We start from the raw sequence: 22,316 nt of genomic DNA on the forward strand, positions 1-22,316 counted from the left end.
CTGGAGCAGCGGTTTTCCAAGAAGAATTCTCTTTCCTGGTTGCTTTTTCTCGCAACTCCTGTACCCGTGCATCCAAGACTGAGGTAGGTTTTCCATCCCACTTCCTCATGTCCTCTCCATGGTCACGCAGGTAAAACCACAGGTTAGCCCGTCGTGTGTACTTTCGTTCTCCTCTCTCTTGGGTAGAGGAACGCTTACTCCCAATAACTGCGATGCGGGCCCGTACAGGTGAGGAGGAGGACAGATCTACTTTGAATTGCTGGAACTCTCGGGACGACCCCTCTACAGCTGAGACACAGGCCCGTAGGGAGGAAGAGAGACTTCCCTCGTCTTGCCGGAGTTGGACAGCCAATTCATCCACCGTTTGTCCATAGCCTTCTCTCCAGGACATCACTGCCAACGAGTTGGCATAGGTTGCTGGTGCACTTCGCAGAAACTTCCGCCACATGGGTTGTGTGCGTTGGACCTCATCTGGATCTGTGGGTGACTGCGCATTTTCTGGATCATTATAAATCACCTCCAGCACGGCTAATTCTCTCAGGTACTGAATCCCTCTCTCCATGGTGGTCCACTTGCCTTGGTGACATGTAACTTCATCCCCGAAGGGGTACCTTTCCTTTACACCTAACAGAAGTCGCCTCCAGAGGCTGAGGACTTGTGTTTTTCTCCCAATCGCCTTGTCGATGCCCCCTTCCCTAGACAGAGATCCCAACTGCTTAGCTTCTTTACCCTCTAATTCCACACTACTAGCCCCACTATCCCAGCATCGGAGCAGCCAGGTAACAATGTGCTCACCTGGGTGGCGGCTAAAATCTGTTCGCATGTCACGCAACTCACTCATGGATAGGGATTGGGTAATTATTCCAGGTTCTGGCTCTTCCTCCTGTTCTCGCGATGACCCTGGTTCATCTTCATCTCTCACTAAGCGAACTGATTTCTTTGTGCGTTTCTTTTTCTGTACAGGGGCGACTGATACTGGCACAGGTTGGTTCTCTGGTTTAGCTGCAGTGTCTGTCACCGGGGTAGGGGTAGTCGTGGTACCTGTTGTCGTGGTAGGGGCAGCCACGGTGCTTGTTGTCGGGGTAGGGGCAGCCAAGGTGCCTGTTGTCAGGGTTTGGGTAGCCACGGTGCATGTTGTCCTGGTTTCCATCTTTTCCCCCTTTTCCCCCTGAGGGTGCTGCATAATATCAAGCAGTGTTTGGTAGATACTGGCCAGGGCCCAGCACAGTGCAGCGAGTTGTACGTCTTTGGAATAGCCACAGCATTTGTCTTTCAAATATTCTACCACTTCATGAGGGTTCTGTAGTTGTTTGGGAGTGCACTTCCAAGCCACTGGAGGTGAGAAGTTCTCTAGATACCTGCCCATATCCTCCCACATGCCGTGCCACCCATGAATATCCAGCTTTGGGGCCGATCTCTGGGCGGTCCTCTTAAAGAGCCTTTTTGTAGCCCTAAACAAGACCTGAAAAATATTCAGGAGGCATAGCACTAACAGCACGCTGGCTTGCGCATCCCAAGGATATTCAAAATTCTCGAAAGCTGTTGTAATTAGTCGGAAGGAGGAAAGGGAGGCGAATGGATGGCGGGGAGTATCCCCCCCTAACTTCCCCATGGATGGGGTGTAATTACCAATAAAATCTGACAGAAGGTGCCCAAAGTATGGAAATGGTATCGCTGCCTCGTACAGATACCAGCTTAACCTCATGACCAGTGATGTAATCATTTCACAAGTCGACATTGCCCAGTACAGCAAAATGATAATCCCAATCACTCTCCCAGAGATGAGATACGCAACTACAGGCAATACATAGAGCATATAAGAGCTTACAAAACGCCACCATGTAAACAAATGAAACAACATTGTGACTAACATCTATTTATCCAAGAAATGCGTTTGACAAATTTGTTTCAACACGCTCTGGCCAGATCTGTCGTTATCTCAACCCTTCTGCCCCACGTTGGGTGCCAAAAAAGGACTGTCGTGGTCTCAGCCCAGCCGGTAACAAAGGACCACGCAGCCGCTCGCTCACTCCTCCGCCCCCCTCCGGTGGGATGGGGAGGAGACGGAGGAGAGAAAAGAAAAAGAAAACTGGAACCTCGAGGGTTGAGATAAAGGCAGGTTACTGGGACAAACACAAAGAAAAATTACAACAACAACAACGGTACTAATGAAAAAGTATACAAAAAGAGTGATGCACAGTGCAACTGCTCACCACCCCGGACCCGACGCTCCGCCACTTCCCCCACCGAAAACCGAGACCACCCCCCGGCCCGCTCCCCATTTATATACTGAGCATGATGTCACATGCTATGGAATAGCTCCTTGGCTAGTTCAGGTCAGCTGCCCCGGCTATGCCCCCACCTCCCAGGTTCCTGTAAAACTTAACTCTATCCCAGCTGAACCCAGGACAACTACCTTTTCTGGTTACCCCTTGTTGTGTCCATGGCAAAGTATACCTGCGGTTTCCCTGTGGAGCTGAATCCGCCATCTCCACGTTGTACTTCACCTGGGTTCGGATCACACGTCCTGAATGGAACTAATTGTGCTATTCTGGTACCTTTAGGAATAGAAACAGGAGGGATTAAATCATGAATCATAATTCTTTCACAGTCCCACAATAATCTGCATCAATAAGCCCTGGGACTACTAGAATTCCTCCTAGAGCTGTTGAAGATCGCCCCATTAAAAATGCACTGAGTCCAAACCCCAATGGTCCCTTTATGTTGGATGTGTACTGCGGTTTCCACATCCACTCCGGAGCTTCCTGCAGTGGCGGATCTGGTGGTTGCGAGGCTGCCTGAGGGCTGGCAGCCCAAGCCCCTTGCATTCGTGTCGTTGCGTGAGGGGCCTTCACGGTCGGTGTGAATTTTCCCTGCTTCCTGTATTCTTGGTGGTATGGTTATCTTTCTTACACTTGTTGCAGCACTTACTGTTGGCAGTAACCGTACATTTGCTCCTAATGTGACCACGTTTGCCACAGTTAAAACACTTGACCGAGGGTGTCTTACTGGCCTTGTGCTTCTTTGTAGCTCCTTGTAGAGCTGTGGCAGCATAGGCTACTTTCTGTGAGTCCACTGATCGATCCATGTATTCCATCATATCAACGACGTCTGCATTTTTCGGCAAATTACACAATGCTTTGTGTGTCTTTCCAGTAGCATTTTCAAAAGCGAGTATTTTGAACATGTTTTCTTTCATGCCCTCGTTCACGTCAGGGTGGTCATAGATTGCCCTATGCAGTCTATTAATAAGCTGTGCAAAAGGTTCGTTATACTCCTGTTTCACCTGGGTGAAAGCACGGCTGCGCATGTTGTCTGGTATGGTAAGAAAAGCTTGATACGCCAAGATCTGTGACAGATGACGAACCTCAGGGACACACCGTAACTGAGCGTTCCCTGATGCGAAGGGTCCAGTACCCTTCAGCATCTGCGTGGTTACTCCCCATAAGGGATCTGTTTGTTGTCGTGGTGTTGCTTGTTCCCTATCACAGAACGTCTCCCACTGCCGGAAAAACACTGACATTTGGGTGGGTGTCAAAACCAACTGTGCTAGCTGTTTAATATCTTGAGGTATCAGCGTATCAGCAGAAAAATGAAGTGCAGTATTTGGTGAGTTAACGCAGATTTGATTCCGTACTGGCTCACAGCATTCCTTAATCTCTCAATGACCTTCCAGTCAAACGCCTCCCATTTTTTCTGTCCATTTGATGCAATAACTGGGAATGCTTGGAGCATAGTCCCTTCTGTAACGGCATCTTTTATTACACCCCTCCAGCGTCTCTGCCTTTCTTCTGCAGCGGCTATTACAAGCGGCTCCGCGTCTACCGCGGGCGCGGCTGGTGTCACCGTCTCCGGTCCCGAGAGGCGGGATGGATGAACGGGCGGGGGCGGGGGCGCGGACGGTTCTGCCCGGGGTCCGGCCGCGGCCGCGGCGGGCGGCGGGCGCTCCATGGCCGGCTGACACGCGCCGGGGCAAACGGGCGGAGGGGGGGGCGGACAGGGAGGGGAGGAGGGAGGGGGCGGAGGGGGTGGCGAGAAGGCGGGGGAGGGAGCGGGACTGGTACACGGCCAGAATCCTCATGCTCTTGCCTTCTCGGTTCATCCTTTCGGGAGGATCCTTTCTCCCTCACTTCTGGCTCTCCCGACCGTGCTGCCATTTTTTGTAATTGGTGCACCACCTCCCTTGGGAGCTCTTCCGACCGTACTGTCCGTTTTTGTAATTGGCTCACCACCTCCCTTAGGAGCTCTTCCATCGCACTACCCGATGGAGATGGTTCCCTCACCCCCGCAACCTGTTTATCCGCATTGGTCACCCCCGAGTCTGTCGGGTTCGGATCTGTCGGGCGACAGTCGGCCCCCCCTAATTCCCCTCTTTCTTGTGGAGTAACAGACGGGGGAATTTTTTCGGCGCCAACGGCCTGGCTGGGTATAGGCAAAGGCTGCGCCTGTGCAGGCGTCTCAGCGTTAACAGAAATGGATGTCGGGGGGTGGAGATAGCTGTGTAGAGAATGTCCCCCCAACTCCAGCGGGGTAGGCTGACGCGGCAGCCGTGGAGGCAGCAGAGGGGTCACGGCCGCGCGGGCAGCGGCGGCTGCCTCCCGGTCCGCCCTCATCGCCTCCAGCATGTCTGGCATTACTTTCCCAAGCGCTGCGTATTTTTTCATCTCCTTCACCTTACCCCCCTTGCAGTTAGCAGCGTCCCACAGTGCCTTGCCTATATTATCCCAGGTCGCTTCTTCAAATGCGACATTTACATTCGGGAGAAGTTCCTTCTCCCAGGCCCATAAAAGTAACCCCTTTAACACAGAACTATCGAATTTCAGTCCTCTCTCAGAGAGAAAATTACGAAGGAGCTTTAGGACTGCTTCCTGCCTTTTGTCCAACCCCATCTCCTTCTCCGACCGCTCACCTAATCAGGGCGAGATTCAAGCTTCCGCGCGTCTCCTCGTTTTCCCAGCTCAGGGCGAGATTCACACTTAGGCGCGTCCCAGCTCAGCTGAAGCTCACGTCGTGCTTCCCAGCGTGGCTGAAGCTTCTGCCGTCCTGCCGGGGCAGCAGGAACACTCTCGGCCGGCTCCTCCGCTTCCTCGTCGGTTCAGCTGCACCAGAAATTCCCATAGAGACGATAAAGTGCTGATCTGAGGGTCCCTGTTCGGGCGCCAAATGTTGCGGAGGATCCACAGGGGAAATCACGCACAGACCAATGTGATCAAGTGAAGCCCATTTACTACAACTTTTAGCACAGTTCTATACCTTATGTGCTTGTGCACGCGCCTTGTACAATACTCTAATTGGTCCAATACCCCGGTTCACGCGACACTACCTTATCCTCCATTGGCTGTGCAAGCTTCTTCACGAGGTGTCCAGCAGTTACTTGTCTCATTCTTCGGCATCCAGGAGTTGCTTGTCAGGCTCTTCTTATCTTCCTTTCTCCCAGCGTACAAGGGCACAGCGTCCTTGTCTGCTCCTGCACTTTGTCAACTTATGCCTCGTTCCCACCTAACGGCTGGATTGCTCGCATGCCCTCGCCCAGCCAAGAAATCCTCGACACCTTCCTGCCAGCAGTGGCACAGGGGCTGAGCAGGGCCAGGGTGAGCGGGAGGCAGCGGCCGAAGCTCCCCGTGGCGGCAGCGGCGGTGGCCGTGTGCGGTGCCCGGGCTCTGCCTGCGCTGCTGCCCCTTGCCCGCTCGGCCCCTTTTATGGTGGAGGGGCCCGCGGACAGGCAGTGGCCGCCCGTGCTGGGCCTCCTGCCAAGGGTCACCCTGGTGGGAGACGGGCCACTAGCCACCACGCCAGACTGAGTGGGGTCCTGCTCCTCCGGGCAAGGCGGAGGTCCCGAGGGAGCACAGTGGGGCAAACTGGGGCTGCGACGGAGGAGCCCAGGCCATGGCAGGGGTCATGGTGGGGGACAGGCACCGGGCCTCGGGGATGGAGCCCGGAGAGGGCATGAGATGCTGTGGGGGACACACAGGGGAACATGGGCGCTGAGGCGCAACACGACAGGAGACGGGTGAGTGTTTGCTGCAAAGCTTTATTGAGAGCAGCAGTCGGCGGAGCAGAAGGAGCAGGATGCAGAGTCGTCGTCGTCGTCACTGGCCTGGGAATCCCCTTGCTCCCAGCTACACTCCTGCCGGGGGCGCAGGCGGGTGAAGACGTTGGTGCCGACCCTGTGGGGACACAAAGGGAGGAGATGTAAGAGTGAGAAACGCAGCCTTGCTGTGCCAAACGCCTGCCCGTCCCTGCCCCCCTGCTTCCTCCCCCAGCATTTGCACCTCCGAGGGACCCGCAGGGCGGCCGTGCACAAGCACCCCATCCTCAACCACCCCCGCACTGGCAGCAGCTCTGCCAGACGCTGAGCACCACGGGGTGGGAGAGTCCCGAACCCCTCTGGGGATGCTCAGGGGACCTGCGCAGGGCAGGAATGGGGGGCTCACCTGGTGGCCTTCCAATCGTCCTTGATGTTGTCCACATGTGACCGCTGGAGCCACATGGTCTTCAAAATCTCATTTCCCTTCTCATCCACAAAGCACTGGCCGGTGAAGACGGTGACAGAGTCTGCAGGGATGGGGTAGGAGATGGAGGGGAGAGTGGTCACGTTACCGAAAAAGCCAGTCAGTGCCAACCCATAGCCCTGCAGCTTGCCCCAGCACAGGGGGACAGTAGACCTGGGCTGTCCCTGCCCTCTGGGGACAGTGGTGATGGGGAAAGGAGGCAGAAGGCAACAGGGGGCTTGGGGTCTCATCTGGAGATGGGCAGACAGCAGCGGGCTTCAGCCTCCAGCACAACCTCTGCACCCTGGTACTGCGAGGTGACACCAGCCAAGGAGCTCTGGGGTCAAGGATGGGGGGCATGAGGGACACCACAGAGGATGGGAGAGCATTTGGGACACCACAGGGGAAGGCAGGGGATCAACAACGACCCTGCAGGGAAGGGCAGAAGAACATCAGGGACATCACAGGGAGGGCAGGGGAGGTCTGGGGACATCACAGTGGAGGGCAGGGGAGCTCTGGGGACACTGCAGGGAGGCTGGGAAAGGAGAAGTACCTGAAAAGCTCCATTTGACAGTGAAGCCGAAGGTGGGATGCCTCTGCTGGTTCGGGCGGTGCTGGGATCCCCGGAGGGGTGACACCTGGATCTTGTTCGTGGTGGTTTTCACGGCCGTATGGTAGAAGCCCCAGAATTCGCCTTTTCCATTCACGGGCATGATGGTCATGTTGGAGCCCAGTTCATTCATCCAGCGCCCAGTCAGCACACACTAGAGCAGAGGGGACTCAGAGTTGGTGCTGCAGCACAGCCCAAGTGCGGGCATGGTGGCAGGCGTAGGCAACCCTTCCCACCCTGCCCCGTGGATCCCAGCCCTGCCATTACCTTTTTTGCAGAGTAGCCAGGAGCCACCAGCACCATGCCGAGTATCAGGAGGAGTGGAGTCACTTGCACCATCTCAACAGCAGGCAGAGAGCAGGTGTACACAGGGATGTCCTCCTTGCAGGGCTCTGCTGATGTGCCTGGTCTCTTGCCTTTTTATTGCTGCCAGATCTGTGAGTAGCAGCTCTGGCCAGGGCATTATGCAAATTTGCAGTTCCCACCTGTATGAGAGGTGGCTGCAGGCAAATATTTCCAGAAGCACCAGCTGGAACTGCACCTCCTTGCCTACACATCTGTAAGAGACTCTGTTGATTTGCTGACTCAACATCCTGTTTTTGTAGGGGACTACACACAAGATGTCCCTGAAGAAGCCACCACATGACGCCTGCTGAGCTGTGCTTGCCCACAAGCAAGGTGAGAAAACCACCATGAGCACCTGGGCATGCATCCATGGGGGAACAGGGGGCGGCACACAGGATAATGAGTTCTGTGGAAATGGGTGGACTTTTCAGAGAAACAGAGGGGACTGGAACAATAAAAAAGAACTGCGTACTCCCTTCTCGGCTGAAGAAACCCGGACTTGGAAAACATCTGAAGGACTGTAACATCTGGATCTGAAGGGAAGACACCTGGCTGGCAGCAGCAGAAGAACCTGACCCTCCATCACTGTCATTGGAACCAACTCAGCGGGACGCTGCTGGCTTCGTGGTGGTGGTTAACTAGTCTTGCTACCTCTCTTCCGTTCTCTTGCTTAGGTCTGTCTCTTTTTCTTTTTCCTCCCTCTGTTCTATCGCAGTTATTGGTTGTTATAGAGAATAAAATTTGTAAGGTTGTACAGCATCTGACCTTGTTTGTGTCTTAATCTCGCTCTCGGGTTCATTGAACAACCTTCCCCGGTATTGGATCGGGACATTTTTAAATTGGCGTCACGGACAGGATCCCCAGAGATGAGAGTGCTGCACTACTTTGTTGTGGAACTTTTGGGTTAATGTGCAGTCTGGCTCCTGAGAGTGAGAAGGGGGAACTAGTATATTCACGCGTGGCCCTCTCAGGACGTAATCCTCCTTCAAGTTAGTGTGTGACGTTGAAGGTTGTGCTCTTGAGAGGGAGAAGGGGGGAATTCGGAACTATTGTGAGACCCTCTCAAGACGTTACCCCCTTCTAGTTGTGTTGATTTGTAAGTGTACAGTGTGTCCTTCTGAGAGAGACCCTCTCAGAACGCAGACCCCCTAATTTGTGTTAGAGAAAAATGGATGCTCGGGAAACTGTTGGTGTTTGTGATTCTGCACCCTCACGGGTTGAAGGAATAGAGAAACTATATGATCTTTTAGAGGACTACCGATCTTGCCCCTCAGTCCAGGGACAAGACGGGGTGAAAAACCACTGGTTTCAACCACAGAGTGTGGTGGATCGGATAAGAATCTTGCAGAAGGAAGCTAAGGTTAAAAAAGGGAAGGGAAAAGCAATAATTTGTGCAGTGCTGGGAGTGAGTCTGGCAGCCGCGATGGAAGAGAGGAAGCAGAAGTCTGGTCAAAGTGACATGATCAGAAGCCTGCAGAAGCAACTGCAAGAAAGTAAACAGTTGTTGGAGGAGGAAAGGAAACTTGTTAGGGTTTTAAAAAGAGAATTAAAGAATCAACTTTCGAGAGAGACGGAGGTAGACACGCCTCCTGTGGAGAAAAGGACACAGCAAATCTATCCTCAGAGGGATTTGCAAAGGGCAAAAGAGACCGTAGAGAGCCCCCCCGCGACGTGCGTCCAGTGATTAAAACCGAGTATGTGTATGAGGACAGTAGCGACGACCATCCTCAGGTTATCACTAAAGAAGCCCCATATACAGCAACTGAATTAGCAAAATTGAGAAAAGGTTTTTCAAGGATGGCAAAGGAATCTGAGACGGAGTACGTGTGGAGAGTGTCTTTGTCAGGAGGAGATGGAATCTTGTTGTCAGAGAAAGAAGCAGAAGAATATTGGGGTCCAGGTGTGTTTCTAACAACTGGTGATCACCGGGCCCCATGGTCATTGACTCAGAGAGCTGCGTACTGGGCTGGAGGGCTGAACCCTATGGAACGGGGAGATCCCCTTGCCATAACCGATACGGTGGATCAGCTGCTAGAAAGTGTGCAAAAGGCGGCATGTATCAGGATGATGTATGACCGGGAGCTCAAGCCCCATCAGGGCTCCCCGATAATGCTGCCTGTGGACCCAGAGAGGATGACTATTCTGATATGGGGGCTTCCTGACTCTCTGAGACCAATTGGGATCCAATTGCAAGGGAGAATTCTAAACACCCCCAATGGAGAAAGGACTATGTCCGTTCTGGAGGGGAGAATGTCCCCTGACCATCGATGGCCAGGGACATGGGGAGAGGTAGCTCAGGAATTGATTAACTTGGAGAGAAAATACGGCCCTGTTGGTGGATCGTCTCAAAGGACTGAAAACAAGATCGTACGGCGACTTAGTGGGCGGCTATTAGCCCCTGGAAGAGAGAGGCCCCTAAGTCGACAGGGACTATGGCAACTAGGGGTTCAAAAGGTGTTCCCTGGGACTTGATGGATGGGCTCTCGACCCAAAGACTGGAGGAGCTTGTGCAGAATTGGTCAGGGCAAAAGGCCATTTCCAAACCAACCCCTAGTGCCCCACCCTTGATAAGCCTGGAGGACGAGTCGACTAAGGAGGAGAAGGTGGCAGGAAACTAGATCTTCCACCCCCTGAAGGCGAGGGGGGAGGCGGAGGGTGGATGTTTGTTAGACAACTCACCTGCAATACAAAAGGAGATTTACTGATTACTATTGCTGTAGGACCAAAGAAAAGACCGGTGACCTTTTTAATTGATACTGGGGCACAAATTCCTGCGCTAAGGCGGACTAAAGCAGAACAATGCGGGATTTCGGCCCCATCTAAAAATCTGATTGTCTTAAATGCTTTTGGGAAAACCCAATCCATGCCCATGACTCCGGCAACCCTATGGTTGCCAGGGGAAGAAAACCCGGTCAATACCATGGTGGCCGTAGGATCTTTCCAGATGAACCTTTTAGGTATAGATGTTTTGAAGGGTAGACAGTGGCGGGACACCCAGGGAAACTCATGGTCTTTTGGTGTCCCTCAGATTAGGCAGTTAGCCGAAACATCCAGCCTGGAGGTGCGTCTATTGCAAGCAGCACCTACCCTCCCCCCTTCCAAGCTGACAAATGTTAAACCCTATCCAGTGCCTCTAGGAGCAAGAGAAGGAATTACGCCAGTTCTGGAGGATTTAAAGAAACAAGGGGTTGTAGTTCCTACTCACTCCCCCTTCAACTCCCCAGTATGGCCAGTCCGAAAACCAAATGGCAAATGGAGATTGACGGTAGATTACAGGAGGCTCAATGCCAACACAGGTCCACTAACAGCTGCTGTACCAAACATTGGTGAATTGATTGCTGCCATTCAGGAACAATCCCACCCTGTCATGGCAGTGATCGATGTTAAGGATATGTTTTTTATGGTCCCTTTACAACCTGAGGACCAGGATTGCTTCGCCTTCACCTGGGAAGGACAACAGTACACCTTTACATGACTGCCCCAAGGATACAAGCACTCCCTCACGCTGGCTCACCATGCTCTAGCGTGAGAGTTGGAAACAACTCCCATAAAAGCAGAGGTAAAGATCTATCAGTATATAGATGATGTGCTCATAGGAGGAAAGCAGGTAGAAGCAGTTAGAGAAACCCCGAACGACATCATCACCCATTTGGAAAGTATAGGGTTGACAATTCCACCTGAGAAAATCCAAACCCCTTCAAGCGAGGTAAAATTTTTAGGAATCTGGTGGAAGGGAGACATGACGTGTATCCCACCGGATACCCTTTCCTCTCTCGATCAGATCCAGATGCCAGAGTCAAAGAAAGACTTCAAGCATGCACTAGGATTGCTTGTGTTTTGGAGGAAACGCATTCCTGACCTCTCAATTACTGCTAGACCCCTGTATGACTTGTTGGGAAAGAGAGCTCAGTGGGAATGGACTCAGGTCCATGACGAAGCTTTACAGTTGTTGGTATTTGAAGTGAATGCCTATCAGGCCCTTGGTCCCATTCAAAAGGGTCCAGAGGGACCTGTTCAGCTCATTGGGTTTTATTCTCGTAGCTTTAAAGATGCTGAAAAAAGGTCTACAACTTGGGAAAAGGGTCTATTTGTAGTTAGTTTAGCTCTGAGAGAAGCCGAACGGACCACCCGGCAACAATCGATAGTGCTCAGAGGTCCATTTAAAGTGATCAAAGCAGTTTTGGCAGGAACTCCACCCCCCGACGGGGTGGCCCAGAGAGCCTCTGTGCGAGAGTGGTATGCACAGACAGAACACTACTGTGAAACCTTCTCCGTATCAGAAGGAGCCGCCAAAGTGTTAAATATACAAGACGAGGTGAACCCAGATAGAGACGCCTCCGAGCTTTTGCCTGTAATAGAAGTAGCTCCTCCGTTTTCTGGACAATTGCAAAATGTCTGGTTCATGGATGCCTCGTCGAAGCGAGAGGGAAAAATTTGGAAATATCGAGCTGTGGCACTTCGAGTAGATACCGAGGAACAGATCATTACCGAAGGGATAGGTAGTGCACAAGTAGGAGAACTAATTGCTGTGTGGAGCGTCTTCCAGCACGAGGCTCAATCTGCTTCCTCTATATCTATACTGATTCTTATGCTGTGTTTAAGGACTGCACTGAGTGGCTTCCATTCTGAGAACAAAACGGGTGGGAGGTCAATAGGATACCTGTGTGGCAAAAGGAAAAATGGCAAGATGTTCTTACCATTGCCAGACAAAGGAAATTTGCAGTAGCATGGGTAGCATCTCACCAACCAGATGATGCCCCGGTGAGCCAATGGAATGCTAAAGTGGATGAGCTGGCCCGGCTAGCTCTCCTACAAAGCACCCAGACAGTGGAAAATTGGGAATGCCTGTTGGAATGGCTACACGTAAAACGGAAACATTCAGGAGTCGAAGACCTCTGTTGTGAAGCACAAGCCCGAGGGTAAACCCCTGCATTTGAGAGAGGCAAAAGATGCCTGTGGAAAAATTGAAAAGATTCATACTAACCCGAGAAGCAAAGTTGTTCTTGTTTAACTTTCAGGAAGAAGCAAGCGACACAGACATACCCACAGAAGAAGAGAAGCAGACACGATGTTATTTCTAATTATGTTATGTTGGAGATTTACCTATGAAGGTGAAGGGAAGCCAATTCCCCCACCTCTCCTTATCCCATAGGGTTCCTATAAGTATAACGAATCTGTTTTGTTAGAAACTAACCCATGTCCCCATTCAAACATGGAATGTTTGGGACGGTGATCTATGGTCTTGGTTACCTGGAGCACCATGGATAAAACGGCTTCTGTTTTACCTGTTGTGTGCATTTGCCGCTTTGATGTTTGTGCCATGTGCTATTCCTTGGTTTATTCAGCTAATCCAACATGTCGTATCGAATATGCAATTTGTATCTGTTGCTTTGCTCGACGGTGTAAAACAGATTCCTGTCATTCGCCAGTCAAAGCGTGCGACTGTATCAATTGTTTAGTGTGATGGGTTAACCCTGGCTGAACACCAGGTGCCCACCGAAGCCATTCTATCACTCCCCCATCCTCAGCTGGACAGGGGAGAGAAAATATAACAAAAGGCTTGCGGGTCGAGACAAGGACAGGAGAGATCATTCACTATTACCATCACGGGCAAAACAGACTCAGTTTGGGAAAATTAACTCAATTTATTACAAATCAACCAGAGCAAGGTAATGAGAAATAAAACGAAATCTCAGAACACCTTCCCACCACCCCTCCCTTCTTCCTGGGCACAACTACACTCCCGGATTTGACCACCAAGCCCCCCCAGCGGCACAGGGGGACAGGGAGGGGGTTTATGGTCATCACACGTTATTTTCTGCCGCTTCACCTCCTCAGGACGAGGGCTGATCACACTCTTCCCCTGCTCCAGCGTGGGGTCCCACCCACGGGAGACAGTCCTCCACGAACTCCTCCAACGTGGGCCATTCCCACGGGCTGCAGTTCTTCACGAACTGCTCCAGCATGGGTCCATTCCACGGTGTGCAGTCCTTCAGGAGCACACTGCTCCAGCGCGGGTCCCCCACGGGCTCACAAGTCCTGCCAGAAAACCTGCTCCGTGGGCTCCTCTCTCCACAGATCCGCAGGTCCTGCCAGGAACCTGCTCCAGCGCGGGGTTCCCACGGGGTCACAGCCTCCTTCGGGAACCCACCTGCTCCGGCGTGGGGTCCTCCACGGGCTGCAGGTGGAGATCTGCTCCACCGTGGACCTCCCTGGACTGCAGGGGGTCAGCCTGCCTCACCAGGGTCTTCACCACGGGCTGCAGGGGAATCTTCGCTCCGGCGCCTGGAGCATCTCCTCCCCCTCCTTCTTCACTGACCTTGGTGTCCGCAGGGTTGTTTCTCTTACATGTTCTCACTCCTCACTCCGGCGGCTGTTTCTCTCCGTCCCAACTTTTTTTCCTTCTTAAAAATGTTATCACAGAGGCGTTACCACTATCACTCATTGGCTCGGCCTTGGCCAGCGGCGGGTCCGTCTTAGAGCCAGCTGGTATGGGCTCGCTCTCTCGAACACAGGGGAAGCTTCCAGCAGCTTCTTACAGAAGCCACCCCTGTAACCCCCCCCCGCGACCAAAACCTTGCCAGACAAAACCAATACATTTAGGCACATGCACTCTGGGCTGGGGCGCGGAACTGCATAAACACCCCCTCGCACTCAGGTTGGTCAGACCACCATTTTTTGGCTCTGTAGTTAACCAAAATGTATACTTTTCTTGTAGTTAACTTTGTGACACTTGGTTTGTTAGCTGTTGCTATATGTATGTCTTGGTTTTGTAAGTGTCCCCGGTGGTTTTGGAATTTTGTGGCAGTTGTTTTGTTGGCCTTTGCTACATTTCTCCTTGTGGTATGCATGTGTTGGTTTTGTAAGGGTCCGCGTCAACCATCTTGTAATTGTACTTGCTCATGTGGACAACCACCTTCTCCCCCTCCCCGTTCCGAAAGACCAGGAACACCTTCCTAGGCCCGGCCAGGGACACGTTTAAGTAGATAATGTTGTTGTTGTTGTTGTTGTTATCTTAATATGTGTTTAAGTAGAATAGTGGTTAATTATTATTATTATATAGGATTGTTGTTTACGTACTTTTGTTTAATTTGGGAGAGAAGCTTTTAGGCCCAAGCAGCGCATGCACTTTAGGCGCATGCGGACTCCAACACCGACAGACTGCGTGGGCTGTTAGGGCTGGGACCATTTTGTGGCGTAGCGCCGGCAAGATGACGAAGTACGAATATGTGTTTGTGTTGATTCCAATTTATTATATAGCCTTTGCTTTAATGGCGGTTATCTTAATAGTTCTCTTAATACTTCTCTTTTGTCCTTGTAGCTGTTCGTGTGAACGGCCGTAGTTTTTTTTTTATTGACTCTCTGTAACCTTGAAATGTGTTTTAATATTGTAGAGTTAGTTAAGTTTAGAATAAAAGTTGATGTTAAGTAGATGTTGTTGGTTATTGGATGTTGTTGTTTAACCTATTTAGAAATGTTATAAGATAATTGTTATGATATCGTTGGTCATTCATATTGTTGCCTAATGTAGAAGTATTGTAATAACATAGAATAAGCCTTAAAAAGCCAAATAATTTTATGTTGACCTTTGGTTTTTGTCTTTGTTTTATTATGGAAATTTGTTAACTTGGTTATATCGTTGTAGCATGCACCTTTTCCCTCTTTCTCTCTCTCTCCCTTTACTTTCTACGCCACCACGAGGACAGCAATGTCAAGCCACGGGGTGGATGTAAGAGACTGTGTTGGTTTGCTGACTCGACATCGCTGCTGCCTCGACATCCTGTTGCTGTAGGGGAGTACGCACAAGGTGTCCCTGAAGAAGCCACCACATCCGCGCCTGCCGAGCTGTGCCTGCCCACAAGCAAGGTGAGAAAACCACCATGAGCACCTGGGCATGCGTCCATGGAGGAACAGGGGGCGGCACACAGGATAATGAGTTCTGAAGAAATGGGTGGACTTTTCTGAGAAATCGTGGGGACTGGAACAATAAAAACGAACTGCGTACTCCCCTCTCGCGCGCGTGAAAAAACCTGGACTTGGAAGACGCCTGAAGGACTGTAACATCTGGATTAGAAGGACAGACACCTGACTGGCAGCTGAAGAACCCGACCCTCCAACACCAGCGTCGGAACCGACTCAGCAGGACGTTGCTGGCTTTGTGGTGGTGGTAACTAGTCTTGCTACCTCTCTTCCGTTCTCTTGCTTAGGTCTGTCTCTTTCCCTTCTTCCTCACTCTGTTCTATTGCAGTTATTGGTTGTTGTAGGGAATAAAAGTTGTAAGGTTGTACAGCATTTGACCTCATTTGTGTCGTAATCTCGCTCTCGGGATCATTTAACAACCCTCCCCGATATTGGGTCGGGACAACCTCTGCCATCTTGCACATCACGCAGACAGCTGCCAGCCACAGCCCACCGCAGTAGGCACTGTCGGAGCCAAAGGAGAGAAGCATCAGCAACGTGGGACACCCCATGGGTTGCACAGAGCTCCCACAACAGATGGGGACCACAGTCCAGGCTCTGAGTTACCTTCCCACCCCACAAGACCCATCTCCAGGCCCCACCGGCCTCTCTTGCTCACCTGGCTCCATTGACCACCCACGCATCATACGTCTGGTCAGCAAAGCCACCATTTTCGATGAGCCCATCATTATCCATATCAAACTTCAGCTCCGACTCCATCACAGCCTGCGAGAGAGGCAGGAGATGGTCACGCAGCCCCCGTATGCTGGCAGCCCCTCACACTCTGCTCAGGAGAGTCCATCCTCTTGGGATGTCGCATGGCTCCCAAGTGGGGAAGGGGGATGTGCCATGGTCTGATCTCCTCCCAGTACCTGGCAGACTGGCCACATGTCCCGCAAGTATAGGGAGTCACGTGTCAGGTAGTAGTCCCGGTACACCTGCAGCACAAACTTCAGGTTGAGGTCCTTCCAGTCGGCTGTGTCATGCATCAGGTAGGCATTGACACGCTGCCACGGCTCATCACCTAAGCAAGGAAAGAGCGGATGCAGCAGGGCAGCAAGCAACGAACGTCCTCTCTCCTACCCAGGAGCAAGGTCCCAAGGGTGCTGCGATTAAACTGCACTAAAATAACATGTTGCATCCTGTGCCACCTCTAGTGAAAGCAGCCTTCCTGCTGCTGCTCAGCTTCCCTCTGTCTCCCTTGTGCAAGCTTCATGCAGTGTGGTCCTCATCACCACCCCAAATCATCCAAGCTTTTCGTTCCCAGAAAATAAACAGTGTATTCCATGCATCATACCTCTTTCCCACAGCTCGGGAGTTAACTACCCTGAGAAAGTTATGTGAGCAGACCTTCACCCCCTCTGCCTGCCAGCATGCCCGGCCAGATCACCTCACCTGGGTCCCCAATGTCACACGGCACCACATTCTTCAGCTTCACCTGGGCTGTCTGACCACACATCAAGTACTGCCGGGGCTGGACGTCCTCGTTCACCACTGTGACAGCTGGAGAGGACACAGAGCAAAAGGCATTAGAAAGGCAGCAGGCACTGCAGCAGCAAGCTCCAAGCGCAGGCAGGGCCACCAGCACACCAGGCTGCCCGTTGGGGCTCCGGCTGCAAGACCACAGCCCTCTGCAAAGGGGGCTGCTCCCAGTCTCCCCTCAGCAGGGGACATGCAACTGTCGCCACCCCCTTAAGCAAGGTGGTGGCAGCACCCAGGGCTGGGAGGGAACCCCAGTGGGCTCAGCCCTCCCACAGCCCAGCAAAGGGCTGTGCTCCACCACTGGCCAGGCCGAGCAGCCTCCAAGCCCACCCAAAGCATCAGGGTCTGCAAACAGCTCCATGCTTCTCCTCTGCAAGGAGCACAGGGAGAGATGGTAAGACCAGGGACTTCCCAGGGCAGGCAGAGCCAGCCGTGCACCCCAAGTGTGGCAAGAAGGCATCCCAGTGCTGGCCAGAGAGATGCTGAGAGGCGGCTATGTGGGGGGTTTGCAAGTCCTGGGCCCAGCAGAGGAGCTGGAGGGGGATGCTGGCTCCATGGCACAGATTTCTATGGCAGGTGCTGTCCCAGATCCTCCGTCTCTTCTCTAGGCGAAGACAGCAGCAGGCATCAAGCCAGGGTCTCCTGGGTCACTCACCAATGTCATACTGCAGGCTAATCTGCAGCTTGGGCCACAGCGTGACGAGAGCAAAGGAGGCATAGAAGTGGACATCGTAGGTGTTGTACATCCGGTACTCCTGGCCTGCAAGGACCGGGGAGACAGTGAGGGGGAAGGCAAAGTAGGGGCAGGTCCTCCCTCCCACACAGCCCAGGAGGGTAGGCTCTTTGCTGGCACAGGCAAGGGCTCCCGTTAGAAGTGGTTTTTATTCTCTATGTATAGCACCCAGGAGTCTGAAAAAGGTCTCGTGACATGTCCTACAGGGCTTGGTCCTGCAAGGGGTTTTCCTGGGAACAGCGCTGCTCCCTAGCCATCAGGGTGTGAAGAACATCCCCGTGGCAGGTTAAAACCACCTGGTGACAGCAATGGGAAGGGGTTGAGTTGGGACCATCCATCACGTCCCTGCAAGTTACCTTCTAAATAAGCAAACCTTCCATACTCCCCCAGGACAGGGAGGAGGTGGGAGAGGCCAGCCCCCGCTGGCCCCTGCAGGTCCTCGGCATGGCAGTCCGGGGGCAGCTCCACCCAGATGGTCCCCCCATCCGTCACAAAGTACAGCTCACTGAAGAGGGCCGACTTGTACCAGGAAGGCAGCTGGCTGTGGGCAAGAGGGAAACTCAACCACGGTGGCCCAGGCGGTGATGCTCCTGCTCTGACCAGCCCCAGGAGGCCACTGGGAAGGTGCTCCCACCCCTACCCTACCTGTTCTCCAGGATGGGCTTCTGCCACGCTTCAATCTTCCTCTCCCACTCCTCATAGTGTGTCAGGGCATGATGCGACAGGGCAGGAGCAGCATCACCTCCGCTACCAAAAAAACGGGTGTACCGCCTGCCGAGCAGGGGTTTGGTGAGTATGCCGTGGGCTCAGCCTGGGAAGCCCACTCGGCTGTGGGAGAGGGGCTGGATTATAGTGAACACCAGATTAATAATGCAACTGCTAGTGCAGAGGTGTTGAGGAGCAGGGGCTGGCGAGAGGGTCCCCTCCATGAGCTGGCAGGGCCACGGCTGCAGGGAGCGGGTGGCACAAGGCTCCCCAGGCGGTACTGAAGCCTGGAGGCAGGGAAAAGGGGGCTGCGGGGACATGAGCCAAGGCCCACTGGAGACAAGCCACCCACCTAAGGTGCAGCTTCTCCTTGGAGCCAAAGTAAACACGGGGCATGTCCCAAGCCAGGGCCAGCTCCAGCGTCCTGTGCCGCCGGGCAGGCACCGCTGCTGCCGTCACCTCCCCCTTCTCTGTCAGGCTGCTTTTACCTGCTGGGAGAAAAAAAATACTCACAAGTGACCAAGGAAGCCCTACGGGGGGGGAGGTGGGGGTGGTGGTAACTGATGCTCCCATGCACTCCAAGACAGACAAGACTATTTGGGCATGCCCCAGCCTCCTTGCAACCTGGAGGGTACATGCCCAGAGTTTTAAGGGATGACATTACCGCACATGAGTAACTGCTTTTTGCAAGCAGGAAAAAATACCTGCTGTGGGCGAGGGGTTAAAAAAGTAAGTCATCAAAGCAGATGAAGAAATCAGGCAGGAAAAGCCACCAGACATGAGTGGAAGGGACAGGGCATCCCATGACTAACTGCGTTGCACTCAGAGACACTGTGAAGTTCTAGTGACAGTCATCATCTCCAGCTTTTTGCAGGGTGCTTGAACTATGCCCATATTTAAGAAAAGCCCGGAGGCAGCTGGATAATTATATGCTGGTTCTGACATGTTTTCCACGTAAACTCATTAAAGCAACAATTTGAACAGAAGCACAGATCCCAACTATGATAATGGCTGGTATTCATGAAGGAAAACCACATCCCAATAGCCCGGTGAGCTCTGAGTGCATCTAGGCAGGAAACTTGGTTTTCCGGAAATATTTATGTAAACGCTTTATTTACATAATTTAAGCTTCAAGAAATCTTGCAAAGGCCCAGTGCCAGCATCACTAGTTTGTCAGGATCATCCTTGTTCAAAAGCTGGCAGAGACATAATGCAAATGGTCACTTTTTATCGCCATAAGAGATTAGCAGCAAGGGCTGGGAGACACCATGCTACTTCAAGGCTTCTGCCAAGGTAGTGAGCAGACAACTGAGGATGATGTAGAAGTATCAAGGGAACACCACTGACCTGCAGGGAACTGATAGAGTAACAAGAGGACAGCAAGTGATGGCAGCACCAAACCCAAGGACTGCTAAACACCCACTAGAATGAATCTGACAGCGCCCAGCTCACAGATCTGGCAATGGGAACCTGGGGAACGTGGCTGGCTATCACCCTGACTACTCAGCAGAAATCTCAACTCAGTGTGCAACCCTACACAGACTAAAAAGATAGTGGCATGTATAACTAACATAGCTGAGAACAGCCCCATACTGGTGTGAACAGCTTTTGGAGAACCATAACAATGACAGCGTGACTAGCAAAGAGAAATTTGGATACAGCCTAAAGCTGGGAACGAGCCGCAGCGCCACGAAGGGCTTTTTGCGAAGGCACCGAGGTGGCCAGAGGCAGGGAAATCCACTCTTGCGTGGGTGCCTTGTGCTCCACAACCAGCGTGGCAACCCATTCCTCCTGCTCCCCTCTGCCCATCCCATGGAGGACGGAGGGACTCACGAGCGGGGGAATCCAGCCTGCCGTCCTGCAGGAGGTCCTGCCACACCTCTCTACCCGATCCGGTGGGATTGAATGCCGTGAGGTGGGTGACTCCCGTGCCTGCCTGGGGAAGGGAAGAGCCTCATCAGGGGCTGGTAGTTTTGAGGGGCAGATGCAGGCCCCCTGCCCCCAACAACTCTGGAAGCCCACACTCACTCCCCACATGCTGCCCAGCAATGCTAACTCTAAACCTACTCACCCGCTGTCCTGCAAGCTTTACCCATAGCTCCTCTCCTGGCACCCACCCCCAGAGAGGATGCCCTCAGGGAATTCATGTCCCCACTCCTGCTCCAGCAGTCAGGCAAGCGCTGAGGACCGGTGCTGACCCCAGCCCATTGTACACCCATCCTTCACTAGCTGCCTGGCAGCAGCTCCCCCACATTCAGCAGGGCTGTGCAAGCCCACCAGCAAGAGCCACACCACCAGTGCCAGCCCTTTACCTTCTCTCTGGCGGAGATGGCGAGGGTGAAGGGGTTCACGCGTGTGCAGTGGTGCAGCAGGACTCCAGCAACCCGCTCGCCGTCCTTCTCATAGGCGAAGGGCTCATTCCAGTGCCCTCCGCTCCCGTCCTCCTTCGTTCCTGTGCCATTCTGCAGGCTGAACATGATGGAGACATCCACATCTTCATCCTTCCCATTCTCCACCTCCCAGATGAACACTCCTACCGGTAGGCTGGAGTCCTGGCAGAGACAGACAACACTGCGTATAGGGCTGGTGCTCCATGGTTAGCCGTCAGAGCGTCATTTCTCCCGCTGCTGGGAAGACCACATGGGATGCAGCAGGAGCAAGAGTACCACGAACAATCGGTCTCACAGTCCACTGCCAAGCTGGGGAGCAGCAGCAGGAGCAGAGGAATTCTGGGGCCAGGCAGTACAACATTCAGATCACAAACACTGGGCTAGCAAACCCCACACCGGTTTGTGGGGCTGTGTGCTCAGAGAAGCTGTGGATGTCCCCTCCCTGGCAGTGTTCAAGGCCAGGCTGGATGGGGCTTTGAGCAGCTCAGTCTAGCAGAAGGTGTCCCTGCCCATGGCAGGGGGGTTGGAACTAGATGATCTTTAAGCTCCCTTCCAACCCAAACCATTCGATGATCATTCGATGATAATGCACAGATGGAAAGCAGTGTTTAAGGCTCCGACGGGTGTCTCGCCACCCATCTGCTCAACAGGTTGATACAGGCTCACGTGCTTTGCTGGGGTAAGAGGAAGGTCAGGTGTGTCAGCAGCACAGCCTGCCGCCTTCGCCTGGGGCTGGGAGCGAGCAGGAGCAGCATGCAGGAGCGGCAAGGCATCCCTTGCTGCCATCCTGAGCTTCCGCATTGCTGTCGGGGTTCCTCCTGCCTGGGAGCATCACTGAGTGGAGACATGTCGGAAATGTTGGGAAAGCCCAGCTGGGGAAGCCCAGCTAGTAAGCAGCTCTTCCCTTGGGGATGGCAGGCAAAAGCCAGCTAAAACACTCTCAGGAACACACAGCTGACAAACCAACCCACAAGTACAGGCTGAGAGCTTCCCAAAACATTACCACCGCATGCTCCGGGCAGTAAGGCCGCAGCTCTGGACCTGCCATTCCCGGTGGATGGGAGCTGGGATGGTCACAGGACAAAACCAAAGGCAGGAAACAAGCAGTACAAAGAGTCAAAGCACAGGAGCAGCTGTCAGAGCTAAGCACAGGAAAAAAGGGGTAACTCTTCCAGCACCAACTGTCCCAGGAGGGGCAAAGCCTGCCAGGGTCCCACGGCTACAGAGCCGGCAGCTGGCACTAGGGACAGGGTCTTGGGACAGAAGAGACCAGGCTGGGAAAGAACATTAACAAGGTGGCAAGCCTGGGTGTCTTCAGGCAATGCTGAGCTGGGCAGGAGGGACCAGGAACTCCTCTACTACTGCAGCATCCCTGGACGCACGGGCAATGCTCAGGGGTCAAAAACTCACCAGCTCCAAGCTTCTGCTATCACAATGGGACACACTGACCATCACACAGTACAGGCCTGTCTCTCCTGTGCCAGTGTGACGCCCATTTACAAGAAGGGTCAGAGGGAGGATCCGGGGAACTACAGGCCTGTCAACCCGACCGTGGTACTGGGGAAGATGATGGAACAGTTTGTCTTGAGAGCACTCATGTG

The 22,316-nt window shown here is 53.0% G+C and overlaps 3 protein-coding genes across 3 annotated transcripts; 1 reads left to right on the plus strand and 2 right to left on the minus strand.

Moving 5' to 3' along the window:
- Window positions 1-6,031: 6,031 nt before the first annotated feature.
- LOC126036245 (avidin-like) lies at window positions 6,032-7,464 on the minus strand. Its single transcript, XM_049795775.1, has 4 exons — window positions 7,369-7,464; window positions 6,988-7,255; window positions 6,435-6,555; window positions 6,032-6,167 (listed from the first exon to the last, which is right to left on the minus strand). The coding sequence occupies exons 1-4, from the start codon at window positions 7,438-7,440 to the stop codon at window positions 6,032-6,034; spliced, it is 597 nt and encodes a 198-aa protein (XP_049651732.1). The 5' UTR covers window positions 7,441-7,464.
- A 6-nt stretch (window positions 7,465-7,470) lies between these two features.
- LOC126036544 (uncharacterized) lies at window positions 7,471-10,064 on the plus strand. The gene is given in 3 exon segments (XM_049796479.1): window positions 7,471-9,101; window positions 9,104-9,889; window positions 9,892-10,064. Coding segments are annotated over 3 exon segments (1,446 nt in total). The 5' UTR covers window positions 7,471-8,614.
- A 5,093-nt stretch (window positions 10,065-15,157) lies between these two features.
- LOC126036246 (non-lysosomal glucosylceramidase-like) lies at window positions 15,158-21,563 on the minus strand. Its single transcript, XM_049795776.1, has 12 exons — window positions 21,382-21,563; window positions 20,638-20,914; window positions 20,159-20,261; window positions 18,678-18,813; window positions 18,266-18,391; window positions 17,977-18,161; window positions 17,543-17,647; window positions 16,801-16,908; window positions 16,278-16,429; window positions 16,025-16,131; window positions 15,813-15,870; window positions 15,158-15,232 (listed from the first exon to the last, which is right to left on the minus strand). Exons 1-12 carry the CDS (start codon window positions 21,561-21,563, stop codon window positions 15,158-15,160), a joined length of 1,614 nt encoding a protein of 537 aa, XP_049651733.1.
- Between the last annotated feature and the right edge of the window lie 753 nt (window positions 21,564-22,316).

Source organism: Accipiter gentilis, chromosome Z (assembly GCF_929443795.1).
Source record: "Accipiter gentilis chromosome Z, bAccGen1.1, whole genome shotgun sequence".
In the NCBI taxonomy this organism is placed as follows: Eukaryota; Metazoa; Chordata; class Aves; order Accipitriformes; family Accipitridae; genus Astur; species Astur gentilis.

What these genes read in the sequence shown, in the direction of transcription:
- LOC126036246 (XM_049795776.1), bottom strand. Translation starts at nt 21,563, where the DNA reads ATGTCTCCACTCAGTGATGCTCCCAGGCAGGAGGAACCCCGACAGCAA. An exon ending in AAGGTTTGCTTATTTAGAAG is followed by an intron (nt 17,648 to 17,976) that starts GTAACTTGCAGG and finishes CGGTCCTTGCAG; the next exon opens with GCCAGGAGTACCGGATGTAC. An exon ending in TGGGTGGTCAATGGAGCCAG is followed by an intron (nt 15,871 to 16,024) that starts GTGAGCAAGAGA and finishes TGGCTCCGACAG; the next exon opens with TGCCTACTGCGGTGGGCTGT.
- LOC126036245 (XM_049795775.1), bottom strand. Translation starts at nt 7,440, where the DNA reads ATGGTGCAAGTGACTCCACTCCTCCTGATACTCGGCATGGTGCTGGTG. An exon ending in GAGCTCCCCTGCCCTCCACT is followed by an intron (nt 6,556 to 6,987) that starts GTGATGTCCCCA and finishes CCATCCCTGCAG; the next exon opens with ACTCTGTCACCGTCTTCACC. An exon ending in GACGATTGGAAGGCCACCAG is followed by an intron (nt 6,168 to 6,434) that starts GTGAGCCCCCCA and finishes GTGTCCCCACAG; the next exon opens with GGTCGGCACCAACGTCTTCA.